The sequence below is a fragment of the Cyprinus carpio genome, chromosome A10, assembly GCF_018340385.1.
Source record: "Cyprinus carpio isolate SPL01 chromosome A10, ASM1834038v1, whole genome shotgun sequence".
NCBI classification, from domain to species: Eukaryota; Metazoa; Chordata; class Actinopteri; order Cypriniformes; family Cyprinidae; genus Cyprinus; species Cyprinus carpio.
Genome location: NC_056581.1, coordinates 7,743,607 through 7,763,053, shown reverse-complemented (window position 1 = coordinate 7,763,053; position 19,447 = coordinate 7,743,607). Strand labels below are relative to the sequence as shown.

At 37.1% G+C, this 19,447-nt stretch overlaps 1 protein-coding gene across 1 annotated transcript in view; it reads left to right on the top strand.

Moving 5' to 3' along the window:
• Nucleotides 1-19,447, top strand: part of LOC109110426 (fibroblast growth factor 11-like) — a 55,094-nt gene that overhangs the window by 25,988 nt on the left and 9,659 nt on the right. The window contains exons 2-3 of the mRNA XM_042764983.1: nucleotides 6,508-6,618; nucleotides 8,546-8,649. Of these exons, the coding sequence (XP_042620917.1) occupies nucleotides 6,508-6,618; nucleotides 8,546-8,649 (215 nt within the window). The remainder of the gene's footprint in view (nucleotides 1-6,507; nucleotides 6,619-8,545; nucleotides 8,650-19,447) is intronic.

Sequence of the window (19,447 nt, the reverse complement as noted above, 5' to 3'; positions counted from 1 at the left end):
TTCATGTCATTTAAATGACCGAGCAAATTAATGGGAAACTCAGAATTGTGAGGTTGTGATTTCCAGATGAAAGAGAATGGAAAGGAACTCAGCAATATTCTGTAGCAAATGGAATGGCATTGTTGTAACAAAGTTATTCTATTGCAGTGTTTTAGTAATATTTGTTATATATTACAGAGCATATAGTCAGCTAATGTAAAAGCTAATGACTCACCCTTTGTGGTTTGCTTTATACAAATTTACTATCTCCTAGGTAACATGCATGAATAAATAATATAGGTTGTGTAATGTGATGCAGGTGTATTCCCTTAGGCTTATCCACTTGTAAAACAGAAATAAAGAGCCTTTTCCTTATGTAAATTGATAATTTGTTTTGGCTACTTTTTTGTTTTTAACATAAATGTGTGACATATCATAATAAAATGGAAGTTTTGTCCCAGGCTTTGACATTTATTAAAACTGAAATTTTTTATAATTATTATTAGTTTATTTTTATATTTTTTATAAAAGTAACATTAAAACTGGCCTGGAAACATTTAATTTTGATATTTTTCAAATGCTGTTTTTGTATAGATTGTATAGTTTTACATTTGACCCAGAGTTTTAATCTTTAAAAAAAAATTCTCAACAGTGTCAGAAGAGCAACTTGAGATGAAATTTGAGACACGATTTGTGAAGTAAAATCAAGGTAAATATCATTTTTATCATGCATTATTTACAATAAAGTTGTAATTTTGCAAATTATGTGAATAAAATTAAATGCTGTGAAATACTGTAAATAATTAGAGATTTGCTAAAATTTCACTGTGGTGGAAATGTTTATGTCATGCATGACAGAAGAATTTCTGTCATATTTCTGTGTTTGCACAGACTGTTGGACATTTTAGTGGACAGTTAAAAACAGTGAAAGTGTTAAAAGTGTGTTTTATTTTGTAGTGCACAGGTTCCAAAATGCCTGTATTTGAAGAAACACCAAACACACCTGACTGTTCAATTCGGAAGTAGGAGCTTCCCATGTGTACTTGAAAGCAGAATAATTTCCCATTCCTACGAAGCTTCTTACTGATCTCAAACCAGAGATAAAACCGCAGCAGCAAAACTAACACATACACAATCAGACACACACAAACCTGAGCTTTGCAGCCTCTGTGTCAGTGGAATTTTTATCAGGATTTGCGTGGGTGAAATCAATACAAGCTTTTACCAGGTCTTGGGAAAAGTTCAGCAGATTCCACCACAGTCCTCTGCACCGCTAAAGGTGACGTGACAGCAAAGAGAAGTGATACACACTTAAGAACACACACTCACTGTACAGATGAGAAAGGATCTTCATATCCAGTTGTGACTAGATCACACAATCAGCCATTAATAACAACAAAGCAGTTCTCAGTTCATTTTGAGTTTGACATGATGAAGCATGCAAATTTGAGACTGACTGTCTTTTTAACCCACCAGCCTGACATTTATACAATACAAACCTTTAACTAATATCCTTCGCAGTGGAAGCTCATAATAAGCAAGCCTACCCCTTCAGATAATCGCTTTTAAATTACCCTTTTCCTTGAGAGATTTCTTTCATTTGGATTTCACTGTAGGGGACAAATCAGCTGTTCCTAAGGAACTGTTTTTAGCATGGTCACTACCACAGCTATTTTATTAGAACTAGTCTGTTTACAAGCAATTTTCTGTTTAGCTTCCCTTTCACTTGTTTCTAAAATCAACACAAAGTAGGCCGGAGGGACTGTGCTAATAAAACATTCAGCTTTTGTTCTTCTCCTCTAGTCCCATAAATAAACGTGCAAATAAATCTTTTATAGAGAGTAGTAAACACATTTTATTTGCCAAAGTCCTGTAGAGACCAAAGCTTCTCTAAAAATAAAGATGAGGTGAACGTCAATACAACATTATGAGATGGATGATTCAAAGTAAAATGGTCACAGAGAATAAGAGAGCAAATACTGTCTTTAAGAAGTTATACATGAGCAAGTTTAAATGTCAAGTGCGTTAGGAATGCTAAGTGTTCATGAATAATGCATTATCTAAAATATATGTGAGGCCTGAGAAAGGTGGTCTGTTCTGATCTGACCCTTCAGGTCTTTGAGGCAACTTCATGTGAGGAAGAAACAGCTGCGCTCTGGATAGTGGTGCTAAATTAGTCAAGTTGTTCTCAAATGGTTGGTCGGGGTGCAAAAATGGGTCACAGGTCTGTTTTTATGGCATCGCGGACAGTGGGGAAAAACAGTGGCACATGAAAAAAAATTATAATAAAACCTCTATAATGGTTTAAAAGAGATATATTTTGCTGTTGACATCACAATTGAGCATCCAATCAAATTCTGTTGTATAATGGCAGAAATTCATCTGCCACCTAGAAGTTAGGCCAACATAGACAGGCTGTTTGAGACAACCCTTTATCCCTGGAAACATGAACAAAACTGCAAATATATATATATATATATGAACTGAAATGCATATATATACATTTGCTTACATGGAGAATAAACATGATCAGTTTGTGCTGCTGAGACACATTTAGTTACTAAATTTGCCTTTTTTTTCTATTGTCTATCATGTTAATTAATGTATTGCTAATCATTCCACATTTTATTGGGCTGTTTATGATAATATTAGGAAATTATGATTTTATTTAATGCTTATTTATGATACAAATGATGTCCTGAAACAAAACCAGTTGAGAGACACTTCACTTCATAAATCATCAAAAATGAAAAATCTAATTATTTATGCAATTCAGACATTCTCTTGGTTTTAAATTGTTATAATTAACTTTAATTAAATGAAACTTTTATTTATAAATATGCTTATGTGTTCCCTTGTTTGTAGGAAAATTTATGAATTGCATTAGATAATAAAATATCAATCCAAATGGGAGCTGCAACTGCAAGCAAACTTTCTCATAGCCAACATTCCTAGTCAATTACTCTAAACCAACTGGTTCAAGGGTGATTTTTAATGGACGTATGAAATCAGTTCCCCTCAAGGTGTCCTAGCAGAGTAACCACAGGTATTAATAGTTAATGTGTTGAAATACATGATCCAAAAAGGTTTGACTACCAGAAAGTGTTGCAGTACATTATGTTGTTGTGTAATTTTAAACCAATAACACCTCTTGTCGTTAAAAGTTTTCTTGTTGTAAAGTGTTGTGAGTTAATTAAACCAAGGATTTAATATGTTGTTAACCAAAGACAGTAATATTAGGATATTTTTTTTATTCCTCTGATGGCAAAGCTGAATTTTCAGCATCATTACTCCAGTCTTTGTCACTTGATCCTTCATAAATCAGTATAATATGCTGATATGCTCTAATATGTACAAGAAACATTTCTTACAGTTTTTCTGAATTGCTAAAACACTAAACCCCAATCTCTGAACTAAATTCTCACTAGCTTAAACCAGTTTGTCGAATAAAGCACTCTTTCTTCTAAACCTTAAACATATTCAGGCATTTAGGCTCTATTTGCAACTCATGCACTCTTTTTGCAAAACTCTAAACAAATTCTCATTCACTTGAACACTTATCACACTATGATGAATTTGTGCTGCAAAATGCTAATCACAAGCGGCAAAAAGTTAAACACAACTAAAGCACGCTTGTTCTAATGATGAGATCAAACCAACTGTACAAAATATGAACCAGTTCAGAGTACACAAGTGGCACAGATGACTGAATGATGATACTAATAATAGATGGAAACAATCTGAGAAGGAGAGGAGGAAGAGTACATGTAAGAAGTGGAGGAAGAGGATGAGGAAAGAAAGAATAAGGTTTAGAGAGTGTTATCAAGGCCTGTCAGACCAGAGGTTTTATATATATATATATTAGGGCTGTCAAATGATTAATCACGATTAATCACATCCAAAATAAAAGTTTTGTTTACATAATATATGTATGTGTCCAGGGTATATTTATTATGTATATATAAATACACACACATAAATTATATATTTAGAAAATATTTACATGTATATACATTTATATATTTATATTCTTATATTTTATATTATATATAAATATATTTAATATATAAACATAACATATTCTTCTTAAATATATACATGCATGTGTGTGTATTTATATATACATAATAAATATACACAGTATACACACATATATTATGTAAACAAAACTTTTATTTTGGATGTGATTAATCGTGATTAATCATTTGACAGCCCTAATATATATATATATATATATATATATATATATATATATATATATATATATATATATATATATATATATATATATATATATATATATATATTTGTCTAGCAAAAAAGACAACATTACTTGTGATGTGGACAAAGTCCTCAGGCGGGACTCAAGCACAAAGACATGATGCTAAGACAGAATGAATCTCTCATTGACCCTGATTTTACAATTGCACAACTTACAGTATTTGAGTATACTGTACCATGCTATTAATTTAGTTTTATTTGACCTTTTTGACCTTTGCTTTTTTTTTTTTGTATTTTTTGAGTTTTTGGGACAGAATTTAAATATTAATTCCACTTAAAAAGATGCAATCTAATCCTTTTTACATTAAATAAGCCTGCTCCAGAGCAGGTTTACAGTTTACAGTTTTACAGTTTACGATTGCTTACACACTAAAATTAAAATTAAAATTAATTTAGCAAAACCTCAGCCCAGATCTGCACAACTATAACCACATTCCCAGCCTCACACTTTTTGCAAAACACTACACACATTGTTTTGCAAAACACTAAACACACTTCTCTACATTAGACACAGAAATCTAACATTATGTCACTTCTTTGCCATTTCAAGACACTGCTTTCCAAAATACCACACATATGAACCTATTGATCAAAAACACAGCCATCTGGTGTGCTGACACTTAGGTGCTTAACTGTAAACTCAACAATCAAGGTGTAAGGACTATAAAAAGTTAACAGGTGAATTTTTGTCTTCAACAAAAATGAAAGGCAGTAGTGCAGGAAGAGGAATAGGGAGAAACATCTTTGGCCAGAGAGCTCTTTTGAATGTCCCGGGTCAACATGGTGGTAACATCACAATATATGCTGCAATCAAGCAGAATGGGGTCCTCCACTGTCATGCTAAAATGGGTCTATACAACACGCCCTACATACGTTTTTAGACAGACTAAGCAGTGGACAGACTAGGTGTCTGGTTCCATTATTCCAGTACCTCCCACGACACTCTCCCTTCCTTTCCCTTGCCCTTCTGCATGGCAGCGGAAGGTTTATGATCTCTGACCCTATGTTATACTCCTCATTAAAGCAATGGAGGAGGCCTGTGACCTAATAGATGCAGAGTCTGTGTAAGGATGGATTTGCCATTTGAGAAGATTCTTCTCTCTCTGTTTTGCAAGGGAGGACATTGACTGTGATAAGGATGAAGTGGCCATACCCAGCCATATGAAGAGATGATGCTAATGTGTTGTTTACTCATCTCCACAAAAGTTTATGTACTACTATATTATATTTGGAATACATTCTGATTTTCAGTGCAAAATGCAGCCTAATTGATGTACTGGAAGATTTTACAATGTGCTGGGAAATAAATATTGTCATGAATGTGGAGTGACCAAACACAACACATGAGACATGTACTTTAACAATATCTAAAAAATAATAATAATAATAATAATAATAAAAACTGCATCAAAAATAGCAATATTAAAAGTGTTTAAGATTGTGCCTAACAGTGTCTAAGTGTTTTAAACTGAATCTAACTGTATTAACCATGTGTGTGCCATATGGTACCAAAATTGGGTTTTGTGAAATTATTGTAAAGTTTTGAATGAAGTGCTTCATTTTGCAAAAGATCTGAGATGTTGTGATACAGTAGATGTGTGTGTGAATGTGTTAATTGTGTGTAGTGTTTTGACAAAATTAGCCTTGTTTTTAAAATTGTGCCCAAGCAATCGTAAAAAAACTGTAAGCTTACGGACCTGTTGCTATGACAGCAAGTCCAGGATGATCCAAGATCAAGCCAAATCGTCAACAATCAAATCCAGCTAACTGAGTTAGCAATTTAGTAAGAACAGGACCCTGTCTCTAAACTTGTCCACACCATGGCAGCATGACCTGTGCAACATAGCTGCTGATAATGAAGTGAAAAAAGTTACATGACGTGACATACAGCCAAGTATGGTGTCCCATACTCAGAAATCGTGCTCTGCATTTAACCCATCCAAAGTGCACACACACAGCAGTGAACACACACACACCCCCGGAGCAGTGGGCAGCCATTTATGCTGCGGTGCCTGGGAAGCAGTTGGGGGTTCAGTGCCTTGCTCAAGGGCACCTCAGTCGTCGCATTGCCGGCCCAAGACTCGAACTTACAACCTTAGGGTTAGGAGTTAAACTCGCTAACCACTAGGCCACAACTTCCCTATATACTCTGTGTACGCTTTAATGATGTTGTGCCTGTATAGGTCAAGCTGTGATGTTTTTTCCACAGACTAACATTGTGTGTCTGTGATTGTTTTCTCTTTGCAGAGCCACAGCTAAAAGGCATCGTCACCCGTCTGTACAGCCAGCATGGACACTACCTGCAGATGCTGCCGGATGGCACCATGGACGGCACAAGGGACGAGAACAGCTGCTTCTGTAAGTGCCTGTTCTTTTTCACTCGTTATTCACAACTGACAGGCGCAGTGTGACCTCTGGTTGGTCAGTTGTAGAAACTATTGAGGTGTGTCTGTTTGTGTATCATGCCTGTGACCGCTAGACGGACATAAAATGAACTTCTGATGTTCATGTCATTATTTTTTTCAGTCTCACAGTCTCCTCACGTACATGTTCTGTCTGTGCTGTGTGTGTCCGGTATGTCAGGCCTAAGGCCAGGTGTGTAACACTTGGCCCATGATCACTGGTGCCACTCTGGGGATTCACACTCAGCAACATGATTGAAGATGCCGTAGCATTAATATTGGTCTGGGCTAGAATTAAGGGGCCTAGCCTAATCAGATAATTAGAAAAGGATGTTCACTTATTCTTGGCCATATTGTGTATTTTTATTGTATTTATTTATTTATTTATTTATTTATTTATTTATTTATTTCAAATAGGCAACCATTAGCGAAGCAACAAAGTTGAACAGGTTTATTGTATGTAAATGACCAGTTATGCAATGCAGTGGCCACCAATGGGAATGCAGACAGCGAAAGTCATGGGATTTTATTACTATTAGCAACCAACAGCATCACAACTTCACAAACTCTAGCATTTAATTCAGCATGAATGCACCTTAAGCAATCCAAATAACCATTAAAGAATATTTACATTTAACAGTGTAGAACATGCATGTATTCTACATTTACATTTACATTTACATTTACATTTAATCATTTAGCAGTGCTTTTATACAAAGCGACTTACAAATGAGAACAATAGAAGCAATCAGACCAGCGAGAGAACAACAACAGTATACAAGTGCCATGACAAGTCTCAGTTAGTCTAGCACAGTGCATTTCTGGAAGTCAATTCTTCTGTACGGGTTCAGCCTGAGGCCTCAGTGGTACGATGTTGTATTTTATGTTGAGTCACCATAACATGCTGTTCATGAAGAGGAAGAGACAGTGAAGGAGAGAGAAAAACATGCCAAGGAGAGCAGACATGTGAAGCATCACGAGTGCTTGTGCCTTTTGTAGCTCTATGTGAGTTTTTTTTTTTTTTTTTTTTTTTTTTGAGTGTGTGAGTAACAGATTGAGAAGTATTTTATTGGGATGGCAGTTGTCAGGGTGCACAAGTGTAGCACATTCCTGCCTGGGTTGTCAAGGACTAGCTTACATCATGTCACGCTTGTCTATTGAAATGACTGTCGCACATATTAAATAACCATACGACTGCAGTGTCCCATGAACATTGTGACAGAGAGGTCTGACGTGAATCCTTAACACTTCACGCTCAGTGAGGTGAATTTGATGGTGCTAAATTGTTACGATACTGTCCGACACCAATTAGATACTGTCATATATCTGTCAAACTCCAGCAGGAAATCTCACTGAAGACTAATTGCAGATATATTTACCCAGTGTTCCTCAGCCTGTGCGGGAATATCTCTCTCCCTCTCATTGGCTTTTATTTAGCCTGATTTTATCTTCTGCTATCTCTCAGAAGCATTAATTCTGTGATGTTCCTTGAATGATCCATATCAAACACAATCCATCTTTCTATCAAGGAGAACAGACGTAGGACAGATAGTCCCTCTTGTACCTTCCCCTACCTCATGCCATTATCTTTTCCATCCCTGTCAGTTTTACATCCGCTTTTATGTGTTGCTCTCGTCTTCATCGCTGTTATCCTGTTTCATCCTATGTCACATTTTCCCTAGTCTCTCAAAGCCAGATTTTTGACTCCAGGCAAAAAGTCTTGTTGTCTTGCAGCTTATTCTACCCAAGAACCGACCACTTTTAAAAGGAAAAGAGTTTGATTGCATGTTCCATTCTCTCTGATACCTGACATTATTTTTTCTTCTTCGTTGAGTGTTTAATCTATTACTCTGAGCATGAATATCTCTGATTTCATCCCACAGCACAGTTCAACTTGATTCCTGTGGGTCTGCGGATAGTGGCAATTCAGGGAGCGAAGACTGGCTTCTACCTGGCCATGAACAGCGAGGGATACCTCTACACCTCCGTACGTGACTGAATTCTCTTTTAAGGATTGATGATTATCATAATTAGAATCATTATGCTGGTGCCCTCCACGTGTCTGTACAATAATGATTCACAGATAATTGATGATGTGCAGCTTTTTGAGGGGTAAATAATTATGCAGAGTGTTTAATTATTCTCCTCATTATAAATAGTTTGGACAAACAGACTGGTGTAACAGAGGATGGCGTAACTAGAATGACACGGACTCTGTCATTGGTTCTGAAAACTGCAGGGTTTGTTTATGGCATAAAATAACCCATTTAGAACCTTGTGGTGATGTTTTTGGACGCTCTCCGTGGTGCTGAATTGTCAGGTCGATTTCCATGGTGCTGAACTTCTCATGGCTATATCGTAAATGTCCAAGTCTTTTTCCAGAGGGCCACATTCCTGCAGAGTTTGCCTTAATTAGTTTAATTAATACACCTAAGCCAGTTAATCAAGGTCTTTAGGAAGACTAGAAATGCCCAGGTAGGTGTGTTGGAGCAGGTTTGAGCTAAACTTTGCAGCACGGTGTCAGAATTGGCCATCAAATTCTTCAGGTTCTCTCCACTGGCATAACATTTTTGTGATCTTGTTGTCTTTTTCCAGATTTAAGAGCTCAAAAAAAAAAAAAAACGGTTCAGTTTGCAGTTGTTCAAACTGTTAAATGTTTTTGAAAGAAGTCTCTTATGCTCAACAAGGCTGCATTTTGATCAAAATAAAAATCCATCGTTAATTTGTGGTTACCATGGTTTAACTATAGTAACCTTTTTTTTTTTTTTTTTTACATAATACATTTATTTATTTATTAATTCATTTTAATAGTAAAACCATATAGTTAATTCTTGTAAGGGAAGTTGTAAAGTAAGTTAGCCAGCTTACATGCTTTCATAGTTATAGTAATTGTGTATTTTGTCAGCTTATTTAGCTTAATTTAGCCCTAAAAAATGAAGAAGAAGCAAAGGAACATCATATGATCAGGTTGTTAAAATAAACAAAAATCTCACCTTTCAGAGCAAACATTGATAAATATGTCCCAGCCATGTTCGTCACTTCGCGGTTCCCTTAAACCAGGGGTGTCAAACTCAATTTCTGGAGGGCCGCAGCTCTGCAGAGTTTAGCTTCAAACCTAATTAAACACACCTGATCCAACTAATCAAGTCCTTCAGGCTTATTTGAAAACTACATGGTATGTGTGTTGCAGCGGGGTTGGAACAAAACTCTGCAGGGCTCCGGCCCTCCAGGAATTGAGTTTGACACCTCTGGCTTAAAACATTTCCAGTGTGGTCTGTGCCTATTTGCAGTGTGTTTCTTTATTTGGTTGTGAGCATTTGCAGCGCATTTCTGTTTTTGCAGCGCATTTCTTTATTTGGTTGTGAAAAGTGAAAGTGACATGACATACTGTACAGCCATACAGGGGACCCATACTCAGAATTCGTGCTCTGCATTTAACCCATCCAAGCGCACACACACAGCAGTGAACACAAACACACCGTGAACACACACCCGGAGCAGTGGGCAGCCATTTATTCTGCGGCACCCGGGGAGCAGTTGGGGGTTTGGTGCCTTGCTTAAGGGCACCTTAGTCGTGGTATTGCCGGCCCGAGACTCAAACCCACATCCTTAGGGTTAGGAGTCAAACGCTCAAACCATTAGGCCACGACTTCCCTTATGTATTTGCATTTGCAGTGCGTGTTGTCAAATTGATGAAGATGTTTTCTTAAATTGCAGGTGTTTTTTTCTATTTGCATGTGTTTTTTTCATTTGCAGTGCGTTGAGCTCTCTCGGCCACCGTAGAAAAGTGAATCTAGTGTTCTTTTGCATTGTTGGTGCCATGCCATGAACCACAGCACAGATCCGAACCAAGGCTCCAAAACCGTGATATGAACCAAACCGTGGCATTGGTATATCGTTACACTATTAATATATATATGTAGGAATTTAAAAGGAATTTTAAGCTGATTTGGCTGTTGCTACCAGAATGGTGGGTCTGGTAAAAATCATTCAGTCATCTGTCTCTTTATCTCAGTTTATTATTTCAACATGTAGGAGAAGACATTTCCTATGGTATCAAGTGCTGGTAATTGTTGGTTTCTGACAAACCATAAGCAAATACACAATAACACAAATCATACATGAAGTCTAAATCAACTTTAACAAATCCAATAAATATCAAAGTGAAACTAAACATACTTCAATATAAACAACAAATCACAATATACATAAAAGAAACAAGCAATGGAACGCAAAAAATTTAACGCAGGTCATGTTTGAATGGAGAGACGGCTTCTCACACACAAACACATTGACGGTGCGTTCCAAATGGGATAAACCCTTTGAAGGGATTAGGGCATAAAATGAGCCCTTCTGAATGGAACGCAGGGAGAGAGTGAGGCTTAATTAGTAAGAGGCCACAAGTGTTCTTATCCGGATGCAGTCAACCAATCAGATCACAGCAGAATTTTCTACACACACACACACACACACACACACACACACACACACACACACACACACACACACACACACACACACACACACATATATATATATACAGTGCCCTCCATAAGTATTGGAACAGAAAAGACAAAATTGCTTTCTCTGCTGTGGAGTCAAGACATTTGCAAATATGATTAAAAGATGAATATGCGACACAACTACGGAATGTCACATTTTATTATTAGGTCTTTCGACACATACATGCTTTACCAAATAAAAAGGACAGCACTTTTAGAGTTCATCCCACTATTTGATATGAGCATAAGTATTGGAACAGTTTAATTTAAGGCAGATGTAAAAGATTAAAATCTAATATTTAGTTGCAGATCCCTTGCATGCAATCAGAGCAGTGAGTCTGCAACCCAAATGTTTTTCCCCAGCCTTTAATGCAGGCAATTCCAACTGTTGCTTTAGTCTCCTCTTCAGCTGGTGAAATTAATGTTTAATTGGATTTAAATCTAGAGATTGATTTGGGCAATCTAAGACTTTACATTTCTTTGCCCTGATAAAGTCCTTAACTGAACTGGCAGGGTGTTTTGGGTCATTGTCCTGATCCAATATGAAGTTATTTCTAATGAGTTTGGTGGCATTTTCTTGAATATTGGTAGCCAAGATGATTTTGTACTCTTCCAAATTCATTCTGCTACTGCCATCATACATTAAGTCATCATTAAAATGAAGAGGTCCTGTTCTAGAGACTGCCATGCATGCCCATGCCATGACACCACCTCCACCAAGCTTTACAGATGAGGTTGTATGCTTAGGATCATTTGCAGTTCCCTTTTTTCTCCACACTTCTGCTTTCCAATCACATAGATGGGGGTTAATCTTTGTCTCATCGGTCCATCAACTCAGTTCCAAAACTCTACTGGCTCACATTTGTGAAGAATCTTGCCTTTCCATTTTTGGTGCTGATGAGAGCTTTGAATCTTGCTGTGTAGCTTCTGTAATTCTGTGTCAAATTCTCCTGCAGACTGTAGATTGACAGAGCATCACCCCAGCTTTCTGGAGGATGTTGGTGATTTTACAGACATGTATTTTAGGGTTCATTTTCACAGCTTTTATGATTTGTCTGTCATCAACTACTGTTGTTTTTCTCAGCCAATCAGGTCATCGTATGTTGCTAATGTCGCCGGTAGTTTCCAAACTCTTGATTTTTCCATGCCCTTTGTTTTTCCTATAGTTCTAATTGACTTCCTCTTTTCTTTTAGCATCCAAATTGCTTGCTTTTCTTTCGATGAAGAGTCAGCTTCCTCATCTTCATCCTGGTTTGTGTGTGTCATCATCAAATGCAAGATTTAGAATGCAGAAGCAATGGATATAACTGATAAGACACATTCCCTGCTTTTAATATCTGAAGAATTAATGCAACAGGACACAGCTGAACACTTAGAAAGAACTGTGAGGCAGCTGTTCCAATACTTATGCTCACATCAGATAGGGAGATGAAACTCTAAAAGTGGTGATCTTCTTAGCTGGTAAAACATCTTTGTGTTGAATCACCCAATAATAAAATGTGACATTCTGTAGTTTTGTCTCATATTCATCTTTTAATCATATTTACAGATTTCTCGACTCCACAGCAAACAGAACAATTTTGTCTTTACTGTTCCAATACTTATGGAGGGAACTTATGTATATATATATATATGTATATATATATATATATATATATATATATATATATATATATATATATATATTATATATATATATATATATATATATATATATATATATACATATATATATATATATATATATATATATATATATATATATATATATATACTTATGTATATATATATATATATGTATATGTATATATATATATATGTGTGTGTGTGACATCAAACTTTTGAATGGTAGTGTATTTAGCCACAATACATTCCAAAAAGATTAACCTTAGAAAAGCAGAATAGTTAACAAAGTTATACATCCTTAAAGGATTTTAGAAATCTCTTGTGGTTCTGGAAACATTTTGAATCCTGTGTTAAATGTGCTAGAGGCCCTATAGCCATGCCGTTACCATTCCCAAAGGTCATGGTCAAGCTTTCCCATAAAAAATAAAAACAATAACAAAGGATAAGCACATGTAGTGTGACTATTTACTCAAATTGTGCTTGATGTGGAGAAGAGTGGAAAGCAGCAGCATTAGCAGGCAAGGTGGAGCAGATATTTAGACAGTGTCTCAGCTAGAGCAGGATAAAGAGAACAGAGAGAGTAATGAGACAGCTCGCAGAGAGAGATATTGAGTGTGTGTTTGTTAGGCTGTTTATATGTGCATGTGAGCGTGCATCCCAGAGCTGCCGATTAGAATGGGGATGAGAGAGCTTTTGTCTCCTGCCTCTTTGTGAACTGAGAAATGAGGGGATTTTCTTCTCAGAAGTGAAGAGCGGCATTTGGTTCAAAGGCAACTGTCTTTAATTCAGAGCCGACACGTTGCAAGCTTTGGGACATCCTGTCCTGTGTCTGTTATGCAAAAACTGTCCTTCCTCCCATCGACTTTTTATGTCTTAGGTCTGGTCTGTCCGTCCTTTCCTGTCCCTGTCATTTTCACCATTTCCATTCATTCAGACTTGTCCTTAGCTCTGTCCTTTCCTTGCTACCGTAACCATCTAAATTTGTCCTCTCTGTGCCCTATTTCAGTCTTTAGCACTCAAGCAAACATTATTTTTGCATGCAGTCATATCAAAGAGCACTACATTGAATTCTGTGTAAACTGTATGCAAAGGGATGGTTTATTTTAATCAATGTCAGAGAGGTTACATAAGCAGATTAATTTGGGAATGATATCTATGTTTACAGTGCTGCTTAACAGGCATCTGGATACAGGAAATCATGGAAATTATTTCAGGGTTTTGTTATATCACCAGTCTGTGCATAAGATTGTTTAAGCATAGGGTTTATATGCAAATGCATGTGTGTGTCTGATAACCATCGGCTTAGAGAAAGTGTGTGTAACTGACCAAATAAATATGTGAGACTCAGAGGACACAGCCAATGGGGAAACACCTCACTCCCGGGGGCATTTTTTTCCCTCTGCATGTTTCTGGTTCCCTCCCCTCTTTCCTCACTGCAGTTAAAGAGAAGGTCATTCATAAAATGTGACTATATTGTCAAGCTCTGTAAGTATCTCATTGTAATAAGCCCAAGTAAATTAGACAAACTGCTTCAGGGATTGTGCTTTTATACCACATAATGGATTTCGTACATCCCCTCGGGCAGACATTCCTCATGTCCTCATGCAGCGTTTGGTGCAAAGCCTGTAATGACCATTAAGGTTTAAAATGCACCGTCGGATCTACAGTAGAACGGGCAATTCAGCTGCATGATTTAAAAGGTTAAAATCCACAAAATTATTGACAGTTGTGACAATATGCCTTTTGAATATGGCACATCTCTAAAATAAAAACGTTAAAGTTAGACTTTTTACTGCTATCTTAAAGTACTCTCCTTTTTTTATATTTAATGCTGGATGTTGTCTGCAAGGAACAGATGTTTTATGGTAATGTTATCCTTATTTGTTATTTATTAATACTCTTAACAGCCAAAATAACATTTGGAAGCCCTGATCATCAAGATCTGATGAATCTTAAAAGTCATGGAAAATGTGCTCCAAAATATTTCAGCAGCTAAATATTCTCTTGTTTTCAGCATAACTTGTTTGGCAACCTAATCGTTCTTTGATTCTTTTCTGTTAATTGGTTAAATGGTTCACAAAATAGCCTGAATGATTTATCACAATGATTTTTGGAAATCCCAAACTCTTAAAAACAAAGGTTCCAGAAGTAATTTTTTTTTCTTTCCACAACAGTGCCATAATAAACGAACCATTTTTGGTTCCCCAAAGAACCTTTATGTGAAAGTACCATTTTTTTCTGTCTTTCTTGTAAAGAACATTTTAATGATCTACAGAATCTTTTTCCACTATGAGCCTGTGCAATTGACAGTTTCATGTAACCATGGATGGATGCCAGTAAAGAACCTTTATTTTATTAAAAGTTGTGACAATTCATTGGTCAAAAAGAGGAAATCACGAAATTCTGTTATACTGGAGATATTTAATGTTTGAACTTCTATTTTCTGGACTTACATGGATGTTACTGTGATACTGTATATATAGTGTTTCTTCTTAATTTTTTTACAGTATAAAACGCTGCCCATTTCATTGCATTAAAAAGAGCAGCTCAGAAACATCCAATGTTTGGAACAACATGAGGATTAGTGAACATTTCTGGCTGAAATATTCCACTGAGTTCCAACCATACAGAGATCAGCACTGAGCTGAAAGCTTTCCTGCAGCCTCCATTGTTTTGCATGTTAAATTATCCAGGCACTAGCTCTGTCTGTGTGTGTGTGTGTGTGTGTGTGTGTGTGTGTGTGTGTGTGTGCGTGCATTGGCACGGTAGCCCTGGAGAGCGATGGGGAACGGACTGCTGAGGGGACCTCCACGCTATTGGTCCAGGGTAGAGGGGGTTGTGTGGGTATTGAGATCTGTGAGATACCTGTTGTGGAGTTAAGAAAATGGTTTCCAGATAAAAATAGAGCCCGGTCCCGTCCTGACCCATTTTATAGACAGTATGCTCTGGAAAAAACCCCCTGGGCTGAGTAAGAGAGGGTGAGAAAGAGAGCACGAGAAAGATATGGGGGGTGGGAGGCGCTGACACAGTTGTAAGGTTCTTGACAGAAATAGTTATGGGCCTGTTGCCATGATCAGCCTTTATTCAGGCGACACAGGCTTTAATTTAAAACTACTCGCTCCAAACAAAGTTTCCACCAGATAACTTACGGTATAATGGCATTGTCTGAGCACAATAGGTGCATGTGTGGGTGTGTGTGATTGTGTGACCTCAGACAAAATGTGTATAATGTGTGTTGTGGTGCCTTTATCCCAGGTTTGATAAATGGTTTCTATAGACTCCCTTCTTCACAAATGGTATTGAGATTCAGAATGCTCCCGTCACTGAGATGCAGTCACACCCATCACTTTGCAGACTCAAAGAGACACCTGTAATTTCTAAAGTTAAATGAAAAGCCAGAGACTTACTGATATGAATCCAAACTAGAACATGCAATTGCTTCCAAACACACCTCATTCCCAGCATTCCCTCACAAGCTGACGGGGAGAGAAAGTGGGAGAGAAACAGAAGTGTAAGTGATTCAGTAATCTTCTCTTTTCCCCTTGCAGGTAATGAACTGCAGATTGTAGCTGTTCATCTCTATAAACCCTCTGCGGCATTTTAATCTGCCTCCATTTCCCATAAGCCCGCTATGAACCCTAGTACCCGTCAACTGAGTCTTGTTATTCCGTGGCCTCTCTGTCTTTGCTCAAGGTGATCTTATTAGTATTCACAGGGATTTTTAAGCATGTTGATAGATACTAATATGTAAAATATCATGTATATTAAATTTAGTGACCTTCAACAAGGAGAGAAGCTTGCACACATAATGGTAGAAGATTTCTAACAAAAGACTTTATTTAGAGGCCAAAAAATGCAAAGTCAAATTGGGCAAATGGGTTAACAAATCAATATGATGATGTTAAATACGTTTGATGAATTTTAAAGATTTGTAAAGATTTGTACATCTCTAAAGTTGACAAGTTTACATTTTAGATGATGTCAGCACCTTGATATTGTAAATGTACGTGTGCTAGACTCACACTTTACATGCGAATAAAAATGAGATCCCATTACTTTGCCACTTGCTTATTAGTAATACTTCCTGGTTGTCAGCCCTGTTCCAGGTCGTTCTTTAAAACAAGAGATGCCATCTAACATTCTATAACATGAATCTTATTGACTGGGACCCACCATTTATCACTCAAAACAAAGATAAATGCCATCAGTGATCTGGAATAGCCCCGCCCAACCTCGCCAGCTGCACAACCATCAGTAAATGTCACCATAGGCAGAGCGTAAATGGATTATGACCTTGCCTGCATTCGTTTCATCCATCCATTGATGTTTCCTAATGCAGCCCTGCATGCTTTATAGACTTATGTAATGTTGTATGCCACTGAACATCTGCTCAATGCACAAACATCAGCAAATGCATCTTACCACACATGTACATTTAAGTAGCAAGACATTACATATATGTACACATATGAACTCAAATGAAAGGATTAACTGAGGCATAAACATATTGGGCAGCACACACACACACACACTCACACAAACAAACAAGCTTTTGCTCATGAAACGTAAGCCCCTTTAAAATGCTTTATGTTTATATATGATCGTGGGCTAGACTGGCCCCAAATGACATATACAGACAGATTATGGCACTATTGACACTTTCGGTCAGACAGCATCAGAGCTGCTGTGGAAACCAACGAGTAAGGGTTTAGCCTGGTTAGCATGGTCAAGTTAGCCCCTACTGGTGGATACCATTACTACACTATCTTTCTCTATGGAGTGTTGCAAGGATGCATTTTTGTAAGGCAAAACATGGAAACAAGTATTTTAGCACTTCTGGTCCCATCGTCCCGAAGTCAAAGGATTTATTGATTCGTTTTTTGGTTCAATGCCAGAAATACGGTCTGAGATTAACACAGCCTCAATATATTTTCATGTTTTTTTCTACAACACCCCTCCTTGTGACTTTTTTTATTTTTAAAGCTATTACTTTTTTATAGATTACTAGATGGGACTACGGAGGTTGTTGGTGGCATTAAACATAATCCGGTCTAACAGGAAAACTCATCTACTCACTAGTATGCTTTCACAGCCTCACTGTGTTTATAATCAACTAGTTGAACTCAAACTTTCAAGGAAATTAAAGACTTTTTAAATTAGGAGAGAAAGAGTTGTCAGAAGTTTAGTGATGGTGATGTTATGGTGTAGTAGATTGTTTATAGCCTATTACTTCTGGTGAATGTATTTAAGCTTCAAAATGTGTAAGAATCATAAACTTTTGTGGGTCACAGTTAGCATCACCATGGTTCCCTCAACAAAACCCAATAGGGCAATAGTTTAATATTCTTCAATAGTTCTCACAGTACCCAATAGGATTTTTCCATCAGCAGACAAAACCCAAAGGGAACCAGGGGGATGCTCACTTCTGAGTTGGCCTGCAAAAATACATAATCACTGCAACACTCTATTGACGACCATTCAAAAGTAAATAAGACTCTACAAGCAAATATTTTGCAAATAAATGTTTTTTTTCCTAGCATGCATTTAATTCCTTAGCTGCTGGGTGTCCAGTTCCTCCATTTTATATTTTCTGTTCTCTGCCAGTGCCATAGGCCTTCTCCATTCCCAGGAAGTATGGCACTCATTTATAGCTTGAGTCTTAACTTTGGTATCCCGGTGTTCCTTTGTGGCAGAGATGCTTGTTTTGTGTGTTTCCCATGATCTTGAAATGAAGGGCATATTTCTCGGTCTACATCCTGTCTCAGTATAACACCTATAGCTGAAGTCATGGATTTGGGACTAATACAGTTTCTCTGAATAATACATGTGTCTTTGAAATAGCATAATTGATATCAATTATTCAACTGTGTCTTCAGCATTGTGTTACATTTCCAGAACATACTGCTGAGAATGTAATGGACATAGAGGTCACGGTGGTCTCAAAATTTCAAGAAAATTTCAAAACTGCTGTGTTGCAAGACTAAAGCCTCTATAACAAGCTCTTGTTATACACTCTCTTACAGACATTTAAGAGAGTCTAAAAAGTGTTGTATCGGATGCTTTTCTTGTCGTTGGCAGTTTAACGTGACTTTTACATTTTTCATCTGTTTAAGTTATTGTGATGGGAAACAGGCCTTGTGGAACACTGCAGACTGCTCTTTTTTGTAGCACTTGAGAAGGCGCTGTAAACTGCCCCCACGTGAAGTGTTTTTGCATTTGCCATGTGGCAGTAACAAGGCCATTAACTCCACTTCGACGAGAGACAGAAACAGCACAGCAGTCGGATCCCACACCCTCCGTCTGTCACTTTCATGCTCCCTGAACCAAAGGCTGTAAGAAAAAGCTTGCAGAACATCTTGGATGGGGACGTCATAGCTCAGATCCTGTGGTGGCTGCTGAGTGTGTGGATATATGTTTTGTTGAGTCTGCACATTTGCTAGTATGTGTAGTTCACAGTTGGATAAAACTGAGGGAAAAAAATCATAATTTTAAACTTAAGTAAAATCAGCATTATACAGTACATTTCCAAGTCTCTGTGTAGTGCTGCAGCCAGTTTTAGATGAATATACTGTATGATGTGTTTGTGTATGTGTATATTTATATGATAACATTTACAAAAACATTTCAAAAACAAAGTAAAATTATATGACTTTTAAC